Below are 17,672 nucleotides of genomic sequence, written 5' to 3' on the forward strand. Positions count from 1 at the left end.
TCTGTCATCTAGTTAGCCAATCCTTTGCCCGTGCTGATATATTCCTTCCAACAGCGTGTGCTGTTCAGCAGCCAACTGTGTGGCACCACCCTGTCACTGTCTGTCAGAATGTTGTCAGTCACAAAGGTGTCATATTCTTCAAAACTTGAGAGAATACCAACTTCGTTTCCTCAATCTCTCTGTCTCTTTCTCTTTCTTTCATAAGACAATCCCACCAACCTTGGGATAAACTGGTGATCCAACCTTACACTCCCCCTCTGGCTTCCTTAGATAGGAACACCGAAAATGTACACTATATCCAAGGGGAGGTTTCACTAAAATTCAACACAACTGTAGCAAGTAATCTTTACTTCTGGACTCAACTCCCCTTAGAATAAAAGTCAATTTACCACTTGCCTTTCTAATTGTTTGCTGCACCTCCAAAATAGCTTTTTGGTGATTCATGGACAAGGGTACCCAGGTCCGTTTAGCCTTACACACATCCTAACCTCCCATTACTAAGAAATATTCTGCCTTCCTGTTTTTTCAAAAAAAGTAAATAATCTCACATTTATCCACATTATGTTCTATCTGCCACGTTATAGCTATATCTTGCCCAGGACATCTTGAAGCCTCCTTACATCTTCCTTATATTCTAATATTCCCAACCACTTTGGTGTCATCAATAAATTTGGAAATATTACAATTGGTCCTCAGTTTCTAATCATTAGCACATACTGTGAAAAGTTGTGGATCCAGAACTGGCCAAATTATCTCCTAATTCCACATACTTCAATTTTTTTTGTTATCTATCTATTCTTTCATGTCACATTATACATTGCATTTTCACAGCAAATAAAAATGCCGCTGGATATTTTGGTTCACTGACCCTTTCATTTTTACCTCATGTTTTGGAGATTAACCTTCATAGTGAGGCCTCTCCTGAGAAATCTGGGAGATTGACTACCATGGGGAGTAGGCGATCCAAGACATGTTGAGTCTTTACATAGATTCTGATGCTGCTGTTTCTACATCTTTTATGAACATCACCCATTTTTGAAACCCTTCAGATGCTGGTCATGAGACGATCTTATTCATCAGTTGGTTGTACTGTTCCTTTGTGAATCGTAGCTGTGGAATGACATATGGAAATTCAAAAAAGAAGACAGTGGCATGTACTCAAGTAAACAGTAGTTTAATCGTTACACAAAAATAGAATCTTTAATTGCTGGATTCGTCTCTCCAAATGATCAAAGAACTAGCAGGTGATATAAAACGGAACTGTACCACACACACTAAGGAAAATAATTTCCTCCTTTGTTTCAATGTGGAGTCAAGAGAGCACTTTAAGAATTAATGGTTAGACCATATACAGACCTGATAATAATCCTGATCAGAAAGCCAATCAGTCGTTGGGATCAGATGTGGTGAAATAGCTGTTATTCGCATTTCCAAGCATCTGGTAAGTAAACACGGTCCATACATCTGCACTAAGATGCTGTAAGTTAGACCTTGACAGTTTGTGTATCCTTATCTTAACATGATACATGACTGCTGTCAAAATAACATACCATTTGCTAATTTAATTGCAGAAAATTCTGAACTACTGTGAAGAAATCAATAATTTAATCATGGGAGATTACAAAAAGGACTATGACAATGAGAAGAAGATATGTGACTTTTCTCGCAGGGTATTTTCGGAGTGGTACAACAAGCTAGAGATTGAGAAAGCTAGACGTATGTTATTTATTTGTTTCTTTGTTATTTGTTTCAAATGTTGCAGAACACTTTGCTGAAGCTTAATAACTTGTACTCATAGAATGAGCAGAATAGAATCCTCATTCCTGATGAAGGGCTCCAGCCCGAAACATTGATTTTCCTGCTCCTCGGATGCTGCCTGACTTGCTGTGCTTTTCCAGCACTACACTCTCAACTAGAATAGAATCCCCACAGTGTGGAAAGAAGCCATTCGGCCCATTGCACCTGCACTGACACCTCCCAAAAGAGCATCACACCCAGAGCCAGCCCTCTACCCTCGCCTCATAATCTTGCATTTCCCATGGCTAATTTATCAAGCCTGCACTTCACTGGATATTATGGGCAATTTATCCTGGCCATATCTAACTAATCTGCACATCTTTGAACTGTGGGAGGAAGCCAGAGGAAACCCACGCAGACAGAGGGGAATGTGAAAACTCCACATAGTTGAACTGGATCCCTGGCAATGTGAGGCAGTAGTGCTAACCACTGAGCCACTGTGCCATCAAATCAGGACAATTCACAAGAATACCAAAAAAAAAGAAAACCAACATTTATACTACAGAAGAATAGAACTTTCATTGGTTGACAGCTAGACTCTCATTGATAGAGACATTGCTATGCATCAGTTAATGACAATTTAATGTTAAGATTAGATTACTTACAGTGTGGAAACAGGCCCTTCGGCCCAACAAGTCCACACCGATCCGCCGAAGCGCAACCCACCCATACCCCTAGCCTAACACTATGGGCAATTTAGCATGGCCAATTCACCTGACCCGCACATCTTTGGGCTGTGGGAGGAAACCGGAGCACCCGGAGGAAACCCACGCAGACACGGGGAGAATGTGCAAACTCCACACAGTCAGTCGCCTGAGTCGGGAATTGAACCCGGGTCTACAGGCGCTGTGAGGCAGCAGTGCTAACCACTGTGCCACTGTGTCTGTTTTGATTTCAATTCAGACGGGTTGACATTAATTGGTTAGAGCAGTGCCCTGAGAAATCAGTCAGCTAATGCTGTCACCTATTTTGTTGAATCAAAACATGCACAGTGTATGCACTTGTTCTTTCTGTCTATAAGAGAAGGACACAATGCATTCATTTATGTGATGTGGAGGATCCAGTGTTGGACTGGGGTGGACAAAGTAAAAAAATCACACAACACCAGGTTATAGTCCAACAGGTTTATTTGGAAGCACTGCCTTTCGGAGCGCTGCTCCTTCATCAGATGGTTGTGGAAAATAAGACCATAAGACACAGAATTTATAGCAAAGATTACAGTGTCATGCAACATGATATATCAAACAAACCTGGATTGTTGTTAAATCGTTCATCTTTCAGAATAGGTTGCAGGTTTCGGTTCATTAATATGCAAATCTCCAAACTTGTTTTAAGTCGATTTCTTGAGATAACTTAAGGTTTTATAACAAAAGGTGACATCTCAGCTCAGACAATGCATGAAAGGTGTGAGGCTAGTCTGTATCGCGATCTCGAGACAGACTGGTTCGATTTTCAAAGTGAAATTTACAAAATATTACCTGTATTGGCTGCCTGTATTGACTGCCTGCAGAATATGCATTTTCTTGAGCAAAAAATAATCGATCTGCAAAATATAATTCTGCAAATACCCCATAGGCTTATATGCACGAGAGAGAGAGTGAGAGGGTGAGAATGTGAGTGTGTGCGTGTGAGTGAGTGCATGTGAGATAGTGTGTGTTTGCGTGTGTGAAAGCTTAGTAAAGTGTGTGTGGTAAAATGTGCACCTGTGAGAGGATGTGCGTCTATGGGAGAAAGCGTGTATATGAGAGAGGGTCTGTGTGAGTATGTAAGACTGTGTGTGAGTGTGTGTGTGTGTCAGTGAGTGTGTATGAGAGAGAGAGTGTGTATAGTGTAGTGAGGCCACCTGTAGTGTGACATGAACCCAAGGTCCCAGTTGAGGCCATCCCCATGGGTACCGAACTTGGCTATCAGCCTCTGCTTGGCTACTCTTCATTGTCAGGTAAAAACAATGATTGCAAATGCTGGAAACCAGATTCTGGATTAGTGGTGCTGGTAGAGCACAGCAGTTCAGGCAGCATCCGAGGAGCAGTAAAATGCTCCTCAGATGCTGCCTGAACTGCTGTGCTCTTCCAGCACCACTAATCCAGAATCCACTCTGCATTGTTGCCTGTCCCAAAGTCCAGCTTGGAGGATTGCCAACCGAAAGTCTGAGGCTCTATGTCCCTGACCTGCTGAAGTGTTCCCCGACTGGGAGGGAACACCCCTGTCTGGTGATTGCTGAGTGGAGTCCATTAATCCATTGCTGTAGCATCTGCTTGGTCTCACCAATGTGCCATGCCTCGGGGCATCCTTACCTGCAGCGTATGAGACAGACAGTGTTAGCCAAGTCACGTGAGTATCTGCTGCATTCATGGTGGGACATGTCCCCATGGGTAATGGTGGTATCCGTATTGACACTCTGACATATCTTGCAGTGGTTGCCATGACAGATTTGTATTCGATATCCTAATGGCTGGGCAGTTTGCTGTGAACAATCATCTGTTTGAGGTTGGTGGTTGTTTAAAGGCAAGAAGTGGAGGCAGAGGGAAGGTCTTGGCGAGATGCTCATCCTTATTGATAACGTGTTGCAGGCTGTGCAGAACATGGCATAGTTTTTCAGCTCCCGAGAAGTACTGGACAATGAACCGTACCCAATTGGTTGCAACCCATGTCTGTCTCCTGATGAGGTCATTACAGTTTCTCGCTGTGGCACATCGGAACTGGCAATCAATGAGTTGAGGATTGTACCCTGTTCTTATGAGGGCGTCCTGTGAGACAAATACTAAAGAGTGGTCCACGGTAAGTCTGATGGTGGGGTGAAACTCATTGATATCACTGTGTAGTTGTTTCAGTGACTCCTCGCCATGGGTCCAGAGGAAGAAATTGTCATCAGTATACCTGGTGTATAGTGTTGGTTGGAGGTCCTGTGCAGCAAAGAACTCTTGTTTGAACTTGTATATGAAAATGTTGGCAAATCAGGGTGAAGATTTGGTCCCCATGGCTGTTCCTTGTGTCTGGACGAAGAACTGTTTGTCAGAGGTGAAAACATTGTGGTCGAGGAGGAAGTGGATGAGTTGTAGGATGATTTTCGGAGATTGGCAGTTGTTGGTATTGAGTACAGAGGCTGTTGCCGCGATGCCGTCATCATGAGGGATGCTGGTGTAGAGTGACAACATGTCCATTGTGATGAGGAATGGTCCCAGTTTGACTTGTCTGTGGGTGCTGAGTTTCTGTAAGAAATTTGTAGTGTCGTTACAGGGGCTGGGGGTCCCCTGTACAACAGGTTTCAAGATGCAATCAACATTGCCAGAGAGGTTCTCACACAGGGTCCCATTGCCTGATATGACGAGACGCCCTGGTGTGTTGGCTTTGTGTGCCTTCAGAAGGCAGTAGAAGTCCCCTACATGAGAAGTACGTGGGATGAGACCGCTCAGGGTGCCATGAAGGACAAGCCCTATGCATACACAGGATCTGTTCACATAAGGAGGAACATGATGGACACCTGAAGGTGCTCAAGAATGCCCTCATTAGAATGGGGTATGATGCTCAACTCATCGACTGCCAGTTCCAATGTGCCACAGCGAGAAACCGTAATGACATCCTCAAGAGACAGATACAGGTTGCAACCGATAGGGTACCCTTCATTGTCCAGTCCTTCCTGAGAGCTGAAAAACTGCATTATGTTCTTTGCAGCTTGCAATACAATATCAATGAGGATGAGCACCTCGCTAAGACCTTCCCCATGCGTCTACTTCTCACCTTTATAAAGGTACCAAACCTCAAACAGATCATTGTTCGCAGGAAACTGTCCAGCCTTCAGGACAACATCGGCCACAATACCATACAAATCTGTCATGTCAACCACTGCAAGATGTGTCAGAGTGTCAACATGGATACCACAATTACCCTTGGGGACATGACCCACCATGTATGCAGCAAGTACTCATGTGACTCGGCCAACATTATCTATCTCATACACTACAAGTAATAATGCCCTGAGGTTATGGTACATTGGCTATGACAAAGGATGAATGGACACCACGCAATAATCACCAGACAGGGGTGTTCCCTCCCAGTCAGGGAACACTTCAGTGGTCAGGGACATTCGGCCTCAGATCTTCGGGTGACCATCCTCCAAGGCTGATTCAGGACAGGCAAAAAAGCAAAGTGGCTGAGCAGAGGTTAATAGCCAAGTTCAGTATCCATGAAGATGGCCTCAACTGGGACCTTGGGTTCATGTCACAGTACAGGTGACTCCATTGCACTATACACTCTCTCTCTCTCACACACATACACTAGCACACATGCACACACACTCTTACATACTCACACACTTACGCTGACCCTCTCTCATACACATGCTCTCTCTCATACACACACACATCCCCTCACATGCTTATACTCTATCACACTCACATACACACTTTACCAAGCTTTCACACATGCAAACACACACTCTCACACATGCAATCATACTCACATGCACACACTCACACTCTCTCTCTTTCCCATGCACGCGCACACACACATACGCCTATGGGGTGAATTTGTATTTGCAGATCTATATTTACAGGTACATTCTATTTTTCTCAAAAATGCACAATCTGCAGGTAGTCAATCCATGTAATATTTTGTAAATTTCACCTTGGAAATAGAACCAACCTGACTCCAGATTGGGATACAGACAGAGTAACCTCAAACCTTTAATACATTGTCTGAGCTGAGATGTCATCTTTTGTTATAAAACCTTAAGTTTATCTCGAACCCAACCTAAAAGAAGTTCTGGAATTTGCATATTTATGAACTGAAACCTGCAACCCATTCTGAAAGGTGAAAGACTTAACAACAATCCAGGTCTGTACGATATACCATTCCAGTTGCATGACACTATAATCTTTTGCTATAAATTCTGTGTCTTATGGTCTTATTCTCCACAACCACCTGATGAAGGAGCAGCACTCCAAATTCTAGTGCTTCCAAATAAACTTGTTGGACTATAACCTGGTGTTGTGTGATTTTTAACTTCATATATATAGCTTCCAATACACATGAGTGTACCATACCATGCCCGCCTGGTAATCCTAAATTCTTACTTGCACCTGTTGATTCAAAAATACCAATTCAAATATATCATCCAGATATTTAAAATATACAGGGGATAGGAGTGTAGATGTCATTCCATTGAAGGCACTCACAAGTTCTGCCTCCTTTGTGAGTTTTGAATTTCAGTCCCAGTTTGATGCCGGTTATGTCAACCATCAGTCTGAAAAATTGGTGTATCATAGAAAGCAGCACACCCCTTTGGCTGTACCCAAAATGCGTGTCTTGAACCATTCCCAAACATCCTGCTCTTCAAACCCACAACACCTTGCCCAGCATTAGATGTGATTCTTCAACTGGACATTATTTAATTCTAAGTCTGTGAAGGATAATGTTCGCCAACCAATTAGAAATCTCCTCCCCTTGTGTAAATGTTGGTTTTCCCCATATATTGGCGTTCTTGCATATTGTTCAGATAATTGTAAATGGAAAGCTTTAACAAAATGTATTCTCCTTCAGCAATACTCAGGTTCTGTATGACCAACAACTATTTATTTAAGATACTTTTCACTCTGCTCTTTCAAGGAAATTTATTGGCTTGGTCATTTAGAGTCCACTCCAAGCCCTCTATTCTGGAGCAAGAACTTACTTTGGGATTTGATAAAAATGTAATTAGAAGGTTCAGGCTCAATTCCCAAACAGTATTGTGTTAACTGACTCCAGCATCACAATTGGCCTCAACATTTTTAGAGAAGTGTTGGGAGTTTATTTAACTGTCTTGGTACTCTGTAAGATAATCAGAGTTATGGTCAAACAAGGCTTTAACCATTGCTTGTTATTAACTTTACCAACGTTAAAATTTAGAATATTTTTGTCGACAGTAATTCATTCAAACTTCATTAGAAGTGCAATATGAAACCCGGAATGGGCAATTCTTCTGTTTCAGGAGACTAAAGGGTTAATACTCCATGTATATACAATTTATTCAAGATTTGAAACATCTGAGTAGTTTGCTAGATCATTTCATGGGGGAGTTAAGAGTAAATCACATTGCTGTGGCCCTGGGGTTACATGTAGGTCAGTCCAGACAGAAAGGTAGATTTCCTTCCCTAAATGGCAATCATGAACCAAAGGAATTTTAGAACAATTGCAGGGTTTCAGTCCTGTGGTTACTGAAAGTAGTTATTTACTCCTATATATACAAATTGAATTAATTATCTTATTATTTGTGTTGCTTTCAGTTAATGAAGAAGCTCTCTCAAAGGTCAGGTTCCATGATATAAACTCTCAAGGGAGAGAGTTGCCTGGATTCACAAAATACCGAGTATTTGAATCTGTTATTCGAGAACAGATCGGCAAGTTACTGGGGCCCTCTCTCCAATTGGTGAAAGAACTGGCAGGTAAAACAGAAAAGGACAAATTTCCAGCTAAATCAGGAGTCTGTTGTAACTGAGATCAGTGGCTGAAGGTTATCATGAAAAAAATAACTAAATTAGGTGAATCTGTAAATTCTGACACTCTCCTGTGTTTAAAAATAGACTTGAATTTATGTTGTGCCACTGGCTTGCATTAACCAAGTAATTTAACCTACCTTTACCTTCACCCCTTCAACAAACTAAGTTGGAGTGCACAATGACGTGTATTAGTTACTGAAAACCAGCTAGATTCTATTCCAATGGTGACTTCAAAATGTTATAAATCCCATGTCAGTGACAGGGAACCTTTTCATGTCAGTGTTTTCCGTGAGGTTGCTTTGTATTGATTTGAACTGGGACTCTATTCTTTGGTTCTTCTTGACTACAGGTGGATAATAGTTAAGAAGAGTCATGTTGCAAGTCCCAACAGTTTCCAGGCTGTTTGTGCTTGTTAGCAACAAGGGAATTACTCGAAGACAATTGGCCAAGACTTGTCTATTTCACTATCTACCCCCTTTCTGGTGGATACAGGATACAATAATAATGGTTGAATAATATATTGAGACAAGTTCAAGAACAGCTTAAGGAAAATTCAAGTGACCTAGAGCTTTTGAAATCATAGTAATCATTTCTTATATGTTGAACTTGAGCCTCTCAACTTAATTTTCCATCTCCCAAATTTACCACTCCAGGCTGTGAGGTCCCTTCCCAAATTCCCAACTACTGAGCCTCATTCCCAATTTGCAACTCTTTGAGCCCCTCACCACAGCCCCTCCCTTTCTTCTCCCTCAGCCCCCAAGCCAATCCAATTGCGGAGACTCTCTCAATTGCTGAGACCTGTCCTACAATACTCTCAAGCTCACCTGCCTGATCTCTTGCCTCACTGACTCTTGAGACCACTTTGACTGGAGACCACTTGAATCTTAGATCTCCCCTACCCACATACCACTGCCTCAAGATGTAGACTATATGTCTGCCTGGGGACTGCATATTTCCTCTGCTCAAGCCCATCTCTTACCAGATTTAAGCACTTTCTGTGTTTTCTTTGATATATTGACCAATGTTGAGTTTTATCAGAGGGTTTTTATGGAGTTAAGAGTCCTCAGAAAGCTGTTTTCCTTGAAGTGGCTTGTTTGCATTATTGGGACTGGCACTGCGAAACTAAATGTTCAGATGCCTCACTGATCACCATGATTGTATGTACTTTCTTCTGTGGCTTCCAAATGTGTGGGTTCTTTAGGGGATCCCATGGTCTAGTGGTGTGCAAGATTGCTGTCTTATGCTTTAACAAAACGAGTGTTGTAGAATATAGAAGGCGTAGTTTTTGCTTTTCTGTAATGATTTACAGAATTGTTTCTACATTACTACAAAGACCTGAGAGAATCTAATCTTGGATCTACCTGTCACAATATCCTACTTTATTCTCACACCATGTTCTCATCGCATCCTCACCGTGGGTGGTTCTTAATGCACTTAATCTGAAAGTAACCCTTTCAGACCCTTTCAACTCTATACACAACACTGGGACATGAAATGTGTGATGTAAATACACAGCTGAAAATGTGTTGCTGGTTAAAGCACAGCAGGTTAGGCAGCATCCAAGGAACAGGAAATTCGACGTTTCGGGCCAGAGCCCTTCATCAGGATTCCGGCTCTGGTCCGAAACGTCGAATTTCCTGTTCCTTGGATGCTGCCTAACCTGCTGTGCTTTAACCAGCAACACATTTTCAGCTCTGATCTCCAGCATCTGCAGACCTCACTTTTTACCGAAGATGAAAATACACAACCTCCTTTACTTAGGAAAAACAATTTCCTTTTCACGAGACAAAGCAAACCACTCAGCAACATTTTGTTGGAAATTGAAGAGGTCTGGCCCATTATTATCATCCAATATAATCTTTCAGTGACTAATTCTTGCTGGAGCACTGTTGTTTGCTTGTTCATGTTCACAATTGTTCAGAACTGTTTATGTAAAATCATGTTTTTTGACAATATTATAATTGAATGACATCTTATGTTATTTTCACAGATAAAACCCAGCAAGTGTTTAACACAATGGGAGTTGAACATTTTATGCTTTTTCCAAATCTAATACAAGCAACCAAGGTGTGTTTGTCAATAACTAAATCAATAATAAGATCTGCGACATGAAAATTACATGGTACATACAGTAAAAGGAGACCATTCAGTCTGTCTAATCAATTACGCTCCACTCCATTCTATGCTCACCTTTTCCAATCTAATTGCAGCAGCATAATCATTTTACCTCATTTCCTTAAAGTGCTTATCTTGCTTTCCCTTATATGTGATAATCAATCCGCCTCAAACACTTTCTGTGGTAACAGTTTCCACATTCTCATTACTCTCTGTGTAAAGCTGTTCCCTCTGATCACCTTTATTTGATTTCTTGTTGATAATCTTCAGTTGATCACTGCCAAAGTTATTCTTCTCCATAAGAGCAAACTATATTTGCAGCATCAATATCCTCCAGGACACCTGCCCCAATCAACCACACCACCCCGTGGCCCAACATTTCAACTCCCCCTCCCACTCTGCCGAGGATGTGGAGGTCCTGGGCCTCCTTCACTGCTGCTCCCTCACCACCAGACGCCTGGAGGAAGAACGCCTCATCTTCCGCCTCGGAACACTCCAACCCCAGGGCATCAATGTGGACTTCAACAGCTTCCTCATTTCCCCTGCCCCCACTTCACCCTAATTTCAAACTTCCAGCTCAGCACTGTCCCATTGACTTGTCCGGACTTGTCTGACCTGCCTAGCTCCTTTTCCACCTATCCACTCCACCCTCTCCTCCCTGACCTATCACCTTCATCCCCTCCCCCACTCACCTATTGTACTCTCTGCTAATTTCTCCACACCCCCACCATCCTCTAGCTTATCTCTCCACACTTCAGGCTCACTGCCTTTATTCCTGGGCTTTTGCATGAAACGTCGATTTCGCTGCACTTTGGATGCTGCTGAACTGCTGTGCTCTTCCAGCACCACTGATCCAGAATCTGGTTTCCAGCATCTGCAGTCATTGTTTTTACCTAGCATCAATATCTTGTCTACATTTAATGGTCTCAACTTGACCAAGCCTAAACGTTCTATTTTCATGAGAAGAGAGATGTAACTTGTTTATCATGTCGTTAATATTCCATCCCAAGGACAGCAAACTGAGTCATTCATCTAAATGTTTTGACTCTTTTAGCCTTTTACTGGTGACCCTCTGCTGCATCCAATGGGAGGCAATGAAATGATAATGTCATCACATTCCGGCACCATTTTGGATCACGAAATAAATTATGAATAAATTGTATAAATGACACACACACATGCACACATTTGGGGAAATTATTTCATCAAAGATTCTTTTCTGTCAAAAAGATAAAACTGACCTCTGCTCAAAACATAGACAGATTCAAAGCAGGATTTCACACCTAAAGTGCATTGTCTAACTTGAGATATTACCTCTTGGATATTGATAAAATCTTTAATTGTCTAGGGACAAAGACTTGAAAGGAATATGGATTTTGCATTTTAATCAGCAGTCTACCTCCTAACTGATTAAAGGATACAACAAGGGCAGCTAGTTTTAAAGTTGTTAACTTTTTGCTTATAACTACTATGTCTTATACTCTGTACCATACCACAGCTGAGGAAGGGGTGGAGCTCCAACAGTTTGCAATTTCAAATAAAGCTGTATGACTTTTGACCTTGTCCACACCAATCCAACACCAGCTTCTCCACGTCATGGTAAAATACTAAAAGACCTAATATTAATTGATATTACTTTAACTGAAACAGCTTCAAAATCCATCTTGCCCTCTCAGTAGACTTTACCCTCTCTGCTCTTCCAGTTACCGCTGTCCGAACTTGTCTCTGGGGGGGCTGGCAATGTGCACCTTTTCCACTGCCAATGATGCCATCTCCTCCACGCCCCCTTCCTCTGAGCTAGAGACGGCCATGCTGTGTGGATCTAAACTACTGAGTCAGAGTCAGAGTCAATCTAAAGAGAGTTGGAGATATGCGTTAAAATCCTTCCTTGGCAGCTGGTGAAATTGGAATTCAATAAAATAAAGTATGGAATTGCAAAGCTAGTCTAATGATGACCATGTAACCAAAAGCAGTTGTTTATAAAAACTAATCTGGTTTGTAATGTCCTTTAGGGGAAGAAATCTGCCATCCGTACCTAGTCTGACCCACACGTGGTTGCAGACCCATAGCAATGCGGTTGATTCTTAACTGCCAGCTGAAAACAGCCCAACAAGTCACCAGTTCAAAGGTGACTAATGATGAATACTGACAAAACCAGTGATTCCCACATCCTGTGAATAAATAAAACAATGTTTCCTGAGGTGTGGTGTTCCAGATGTTGAGGAGAAGGAGGGACTATAGGGAGAGCATTAACTATTTTAGACTGTCAAATGCAGTACAAATATCTCATTCCTTTTTCATAGGAGCTAATTGCTGAAATCCGACACAAACAGGAACAGGATGCAGAACAGATGTTGAGGATGTATTTCAACATGGAGGGCATGGTCTATGCACCAGATGCGATGTATTGCTCTAAACTGACAGAGATTCAATCAAGACCTGAGAAAGGCAGTCACAGGGAGCTCAGCTCCCCAAAACATAATTCAAGCCATGAAATGGCAGCTCATTTACAAGCCTATTATCAAGTGAGTCACCAAAAGTAAATTTCCGAGTCAAATACTTCTGTTTTGTCGTACTCACCACTGAGGGAATGTGACATGAATGGAGATCAGAAGGGGCATTAAACTGAAGTCCCCTTGGACCAGTACAGTGGCTCAGTGGTTAGCACTGCTGCCTCACAACACCAGGGATCGGGGTTCGATTTCAGTCTTGCATGAATATCTGTTTGGAGTTTGCACGTTCTCCCTATATCTGCGTGGGTTTCCTCCAGGGGCTCTGGGTTCCTCCCACTGTCCAAAGATTTGAAAGTTAGTGGATTGGCCATGCTAAATTGTCCTGTAGTATGCGGACTGGTGGGTTAAAATGGTAAGTAAATGTGGGGTTACAGGGACAGAGTGGAATGCTCTTTGGAGTGTCGGTACAGACAAAGGGCAATGTGCAGATTGGCCAATGTGCAGCTTAGGTGGAATGGCTAAGCTAAATTGCCTTGTAGGTGTCTAAGGATGTGCAAGCTGGGTGGGTTACTCATGGTAAATGTAGAGATGTGGGTGTGGGTGAGATCCTCTTCAGAGGGTCAGTTCTGGCTCAATGAGCTGAATGGCCTCTTTCTGCACTCCAGGGATTCTATGATTCAAGCCATTCAATAGGATTATTGTTGCTCCACCATTCCTGACCTCCAGTCTCCTGCCCTTTCCCTACAATCATTGATTACCCAACTGATCAAGAATCTATCTATCTTATCCTTAAATATGCTCAAGGACTCTGCCTCCACAGCTCTCTGTGGTAAGGAGTTCCAAAGAATCACAACTCTCTGAGCAATTCCTCCTCATCTCAATCTTAAATTGGCACCCCTTTGCTCTGAGACCATGCCATCTCGTCCTAGACTCTCACAGGAGGGGAAACAACCTCTTGTTACCCTGTAAGTAGTTACCCTGTCAATCCCCTCACAAATCCTACATGTTTCAATGAGATGAACTCTCAATCTTCTAAACTTTGGTGAGTGGACACTCAACCTATTTTGACTTTGCTCATTAGGCAATCCCTCCATACCATCATAGTGAACCTTCTCAAAACTGCCTCCAATAAAATTATATCCTTACTTAAATAAGGGGATTAAAACTGTTCACTGTACTCCAGATGTGACCTTGTGCAGTTGTGGCAAGACTTTCCTACTGTTACATTCTAAATCCCTGGAAATAAAGGCCAATATCATATTAGCCTTCCTGATTAGCTTTCTGTGTTTCATGCACAAATAACCTCAAGACCCCTTCGCGTTGCAGCTTTCTGCAGTTTCCCTCCAACCCTCTGTTCTTTTGTTTCCCCCTTTTAAAATTAACAACTTTACATTTTGCCACATTATACTCTATTTTCCAACTTCTTGCCCATTCACTTAACCTACCAGTATCTTTCAATAAACTGTATTTTCTCACAACTGGCCTTTCCAACTATCTTTGTGTCATCTGCAAATTTGGCTACAAATATATTCCCTTTGTTTCTCCACGTTATTTATATTTACTGTAAACAGTTATTGTCCCAGCACTGATCCCTGTGGAATTCCACTGATCACAAGTCGCCAACCTGGAAAGGAACCCTTTATCCTCACTCTCTCTTTCCTGCTCATAAGCCAGTTCTCTATCAATGTCGATATGCTACGTCCAACACTAAGGCTCTTATGACTTAACCTTTTGTGAGGCACCTTGTTGAATATATTCTAGAAGTCCAAATAGAATGGGATGCTTTGAGCTTGTTAAAGGTGCAAAATCTTTTTTATTTCTTCTCCCTAAAGGCTAACATTGAAACTGAATTCCAACCCAGAAACCATAATTATTTATTTCCTTAAATTATGCAGATTGCCATCGATCGATTGGTTCAAATGATACCCTTGGTTTCCAGATATCATCTTCTGCAAGAATTTGCACAATCTCTCAAGCTGCAAATGACTCAAAAATTTCTCAATGAAGCAGATACTGAAGGCCTGCTGGTTGAGTGTCCCGAGATTGCAAACAAACGGAAAAGATTGACCAACTCCCTGAAGCAGCTAGACAAAGCAAGGGCTCTTTTGATGTCTAAATAAATCAACAAAATTCAGTGACATGGGAACCTCTTTTATCTTGAAAGTTTTCCTTACTTTTAACCCCTTTGCATTCTCACCCTTGACTCCTCATTGGGTTCCACTTTACAAGCACCAATCATAGGCCCTTTCATAAATGATAGATTAACACTGAGCGGAAGGCGGATTCTGTGCGGGAGTGGGATGCCTTGATTTGCCTCCCGTGCTGCTCATGATGCCCGGGGCAATTGCATCCACTGGCACACGCTGGTCAGTAAGTGCAGTTCATCTGCAATTAAGCAAACTACACCAAAAGGTTGTGGAACATTGAGCCCAAATTTCAGTCAATGTAAGTCATGTACCCATTACTTTTTCACTTGTTTAAAGAAACACAACTTTACAAACCAGCGCTGCCAACAGGGCTAGTGACTAATTAATCACAATTATGAGATTCCACCATTTGTTTTCATTTTCAGACCTTTAAGGAAACTCTTAACATTCAGTTGTTTTCTTTTTCTGGGTGAAACAAGTTTAATGGCATGTTTTTTTTTTAAAAATGACTTCCTTTTGCACCCACTAGTAAACAGAGTATTGAACACCAAAATAACGGCAAATTGTTCTGTAAGGTTTTCTCAAGTCACTTCAATGATTTGAAATTTTTCTTTTTGTGATAATTAAACTGCACCAGGTTACTGCTATAAACGGCATCAGGGGATAATTTTAAAACAATCTTTAAATGATGCTGATTGTACTGCTTCAGGGCAGGTTATATGTACAATGGGATACAAATGAGTTGGAAACTCATGAAGATCCTTTCCCAAGACCAGCACACAGCTCTTTGACCATCATTTCTGCCCAAACCGATGACTGCACCCAAAGCTGAAACTTGAGTGTTCACATCCTTGTACTAAAGGATTAGAATAACAACTGTTATCATGGAATTGTAATACAATGCAGAAACCACTTCTGTCATGGTAATGACTTCCCTCCAGATTTATTGCTTTGATTTCAATCTTCACACAGACTAAGCTCCTGATAGTAAGGTGATGTATTATCCAATGCCATACCCCCTTGCACAGCAAAGATTGAATTTCAAAAGTCCTTCATAGTCTATGAAATATTTTGGGACATTTGAGATCAAGAAGGTGCTACACGAATGTATACTTTCCTTTCTGGTTTTCTTTGTTTTTTGAGATTAGAATTTACCGAATTGACTTAGAATTGATTGGCAATTTGTGCAATGGATGAACTCATACTAAAATAGGTGAAATGATCAATAGTTCGATTTAATAAAACTGGAAAGTTTACTTTAATGTAAGCAATATGTTGATGTAAAATTGAAAATCAATGCTTTATCAGCTTATAATTGCAATAGAATAACGGACAATGATGCAACTCGTGTCTCCTTGAATTTTGTATCATTCATGAATCATTTCTAGTCACTGTATTCAGGATCATTGTAAGGAATAAGAGAAAATATTTGGACCTGGAGAGTTAGCAACCACCAACTGGGTTTAGTCAGCTCTTCAGACTTTGTGCAATGGTTAAGGTTATCACTTTCCCACAAGTCAAAAAAGCAGAAAACATGGCAACAAGGCTTGAGCTCTCACGTCTGTTTTGGTGACTTCAAAAATACATTCAGTTTTAGCAGCTAATGCACATGCACAACACAGGAGGATGATGGGAATATTAGATTCCTTGTTTCAGAGTGAAACTTCTGTTGCAGAGCTTGTGTTTAAAAAAATTCTGTCTACGGCACGGAAATGCTGCTCTGTATAAGTGTTGGCAGCATAACCATCTTTTCCCATCTCCCTTCTGTGTTTCATCTAATTTTTCTTAAATGCATCACTCCTCAGTAAAGGAACTTCTTACAAATTCCCCACTTAACATTTTGTTGACTTACCTTAAATGGATGGCCACTAGTTTTGGTCAACTACAAATATCTTCATGTTTATTTTATTAGAGCTTTCCCTAATTTTAAAGGCCTCAGTGTTGTCAAGGAACCAAGAGATCCAGTACATTTGCCTTGTTCGTATTACCCTCCCTCCCCTCCATGCCTACCCCCCATTTGTGGCACCAACCTACACAATTTATTGTTTCTAATATGAAAGCAGTTATATGGGAAGGAACATAGGAGGAGGCGTAGGCTATTCAGCCCCTTAAGCCTGTTCTACCAGTCAATGAGGTAATGGCTGATCTGTAGCCTAACTCCATGCATCTGCCTTTGTACAATGTCCTTTAATATCTTGACAAAGAAAAAAATCTATGTCATGTTTAAAACTGATTGCTTTCCTGTTCTGGCACTTAGAATAAAACATGGATATCTCAGCAGAGACAAGCAACATACCATTTGTTGGTCTGACTACTTTGGTTGGAATTAATCAAGGTGTCACCCAATACATCCATAAAATGTAAAGTGTGCTGGGTATTGTTGGACTTAGGCTCAATCTACCAACTTATTTTCTTCTCTGTGTGAGCCCAGTCCTACGTGCTCTTTAAATAAAGCAATAGGAGAAGATATTCAATCTTACAGTTTTAGTTTTATTCTAGCAGTAAGTGGATAAAGTAATACAGAGCTCTGGGTCTAAACCTTTCTGTCCTTGACAAACTACTAAGTAAGTCAGTTCACAAAGAACAAAGACATATTCCTGCCCCTGACCCAGTCTTTTATACCATACAAAACATCATACCATCACTCAAGTGAGATTGTCTTCTAATTGGCTGTTGCTCTGACTCCA

At 41.4% G+C, this 17,672-nt stretch overlaps 1 protein-coding gene across 1 annotated transcript in view; it reads left to right on the forward strand.

Moving 5' to 3' along the window:
* Positions 1-16,194, forward strand: part of LOC132821186 (interferon-induced GTP-binding protein Mx-like) — a 39,867-nt gene extending 23,673 nt beyond the window's left edge. The window contains exons 9-13 of the mRNA XM_060833827.1: positions 1,572-1,716; positions 8,058-8,216; positions 10,261-10,337; positions 12,689-12,910; positions 14,734-16,194. Coding sequence (XP_060689810.1) covers positions 1,572-1,716; positions 8,058-8,216; positions 10,261-10,337; positions 12,689-12,910; positions 14,734-14,958 — 828 coding nt within the window. The 3' untranslated portion in view covers positions 14,959-16,194. The remainder of the gene's footprint in view (positions 1-1,571; positions 1,717-8,057; positions 8,217-10,260; positions 10,338-12,688; positions 12,911-14,733) is intronic.
* The last annotated feature ends 1,478 nt before the right edge of the window (positions 16,195-17,672 follow it).

Source organism: Hemiscyllium ocellatum, chromosome 12 (assembly GCF_020745735.1).
Source record: "Hemiscyllium ocellatum isolate sHemOce1 chromosome 12, sHemOce1.pat.X.cur, whole genome shotgun sequence".
Taxonomy (NCBI): Eukaryota; Metazoa; Chordata; class Chondrichthyes; order Orectolobiformes; family Hemiscylliidae; genus Hemiscyllium; species Hemiscyllium ocellatum.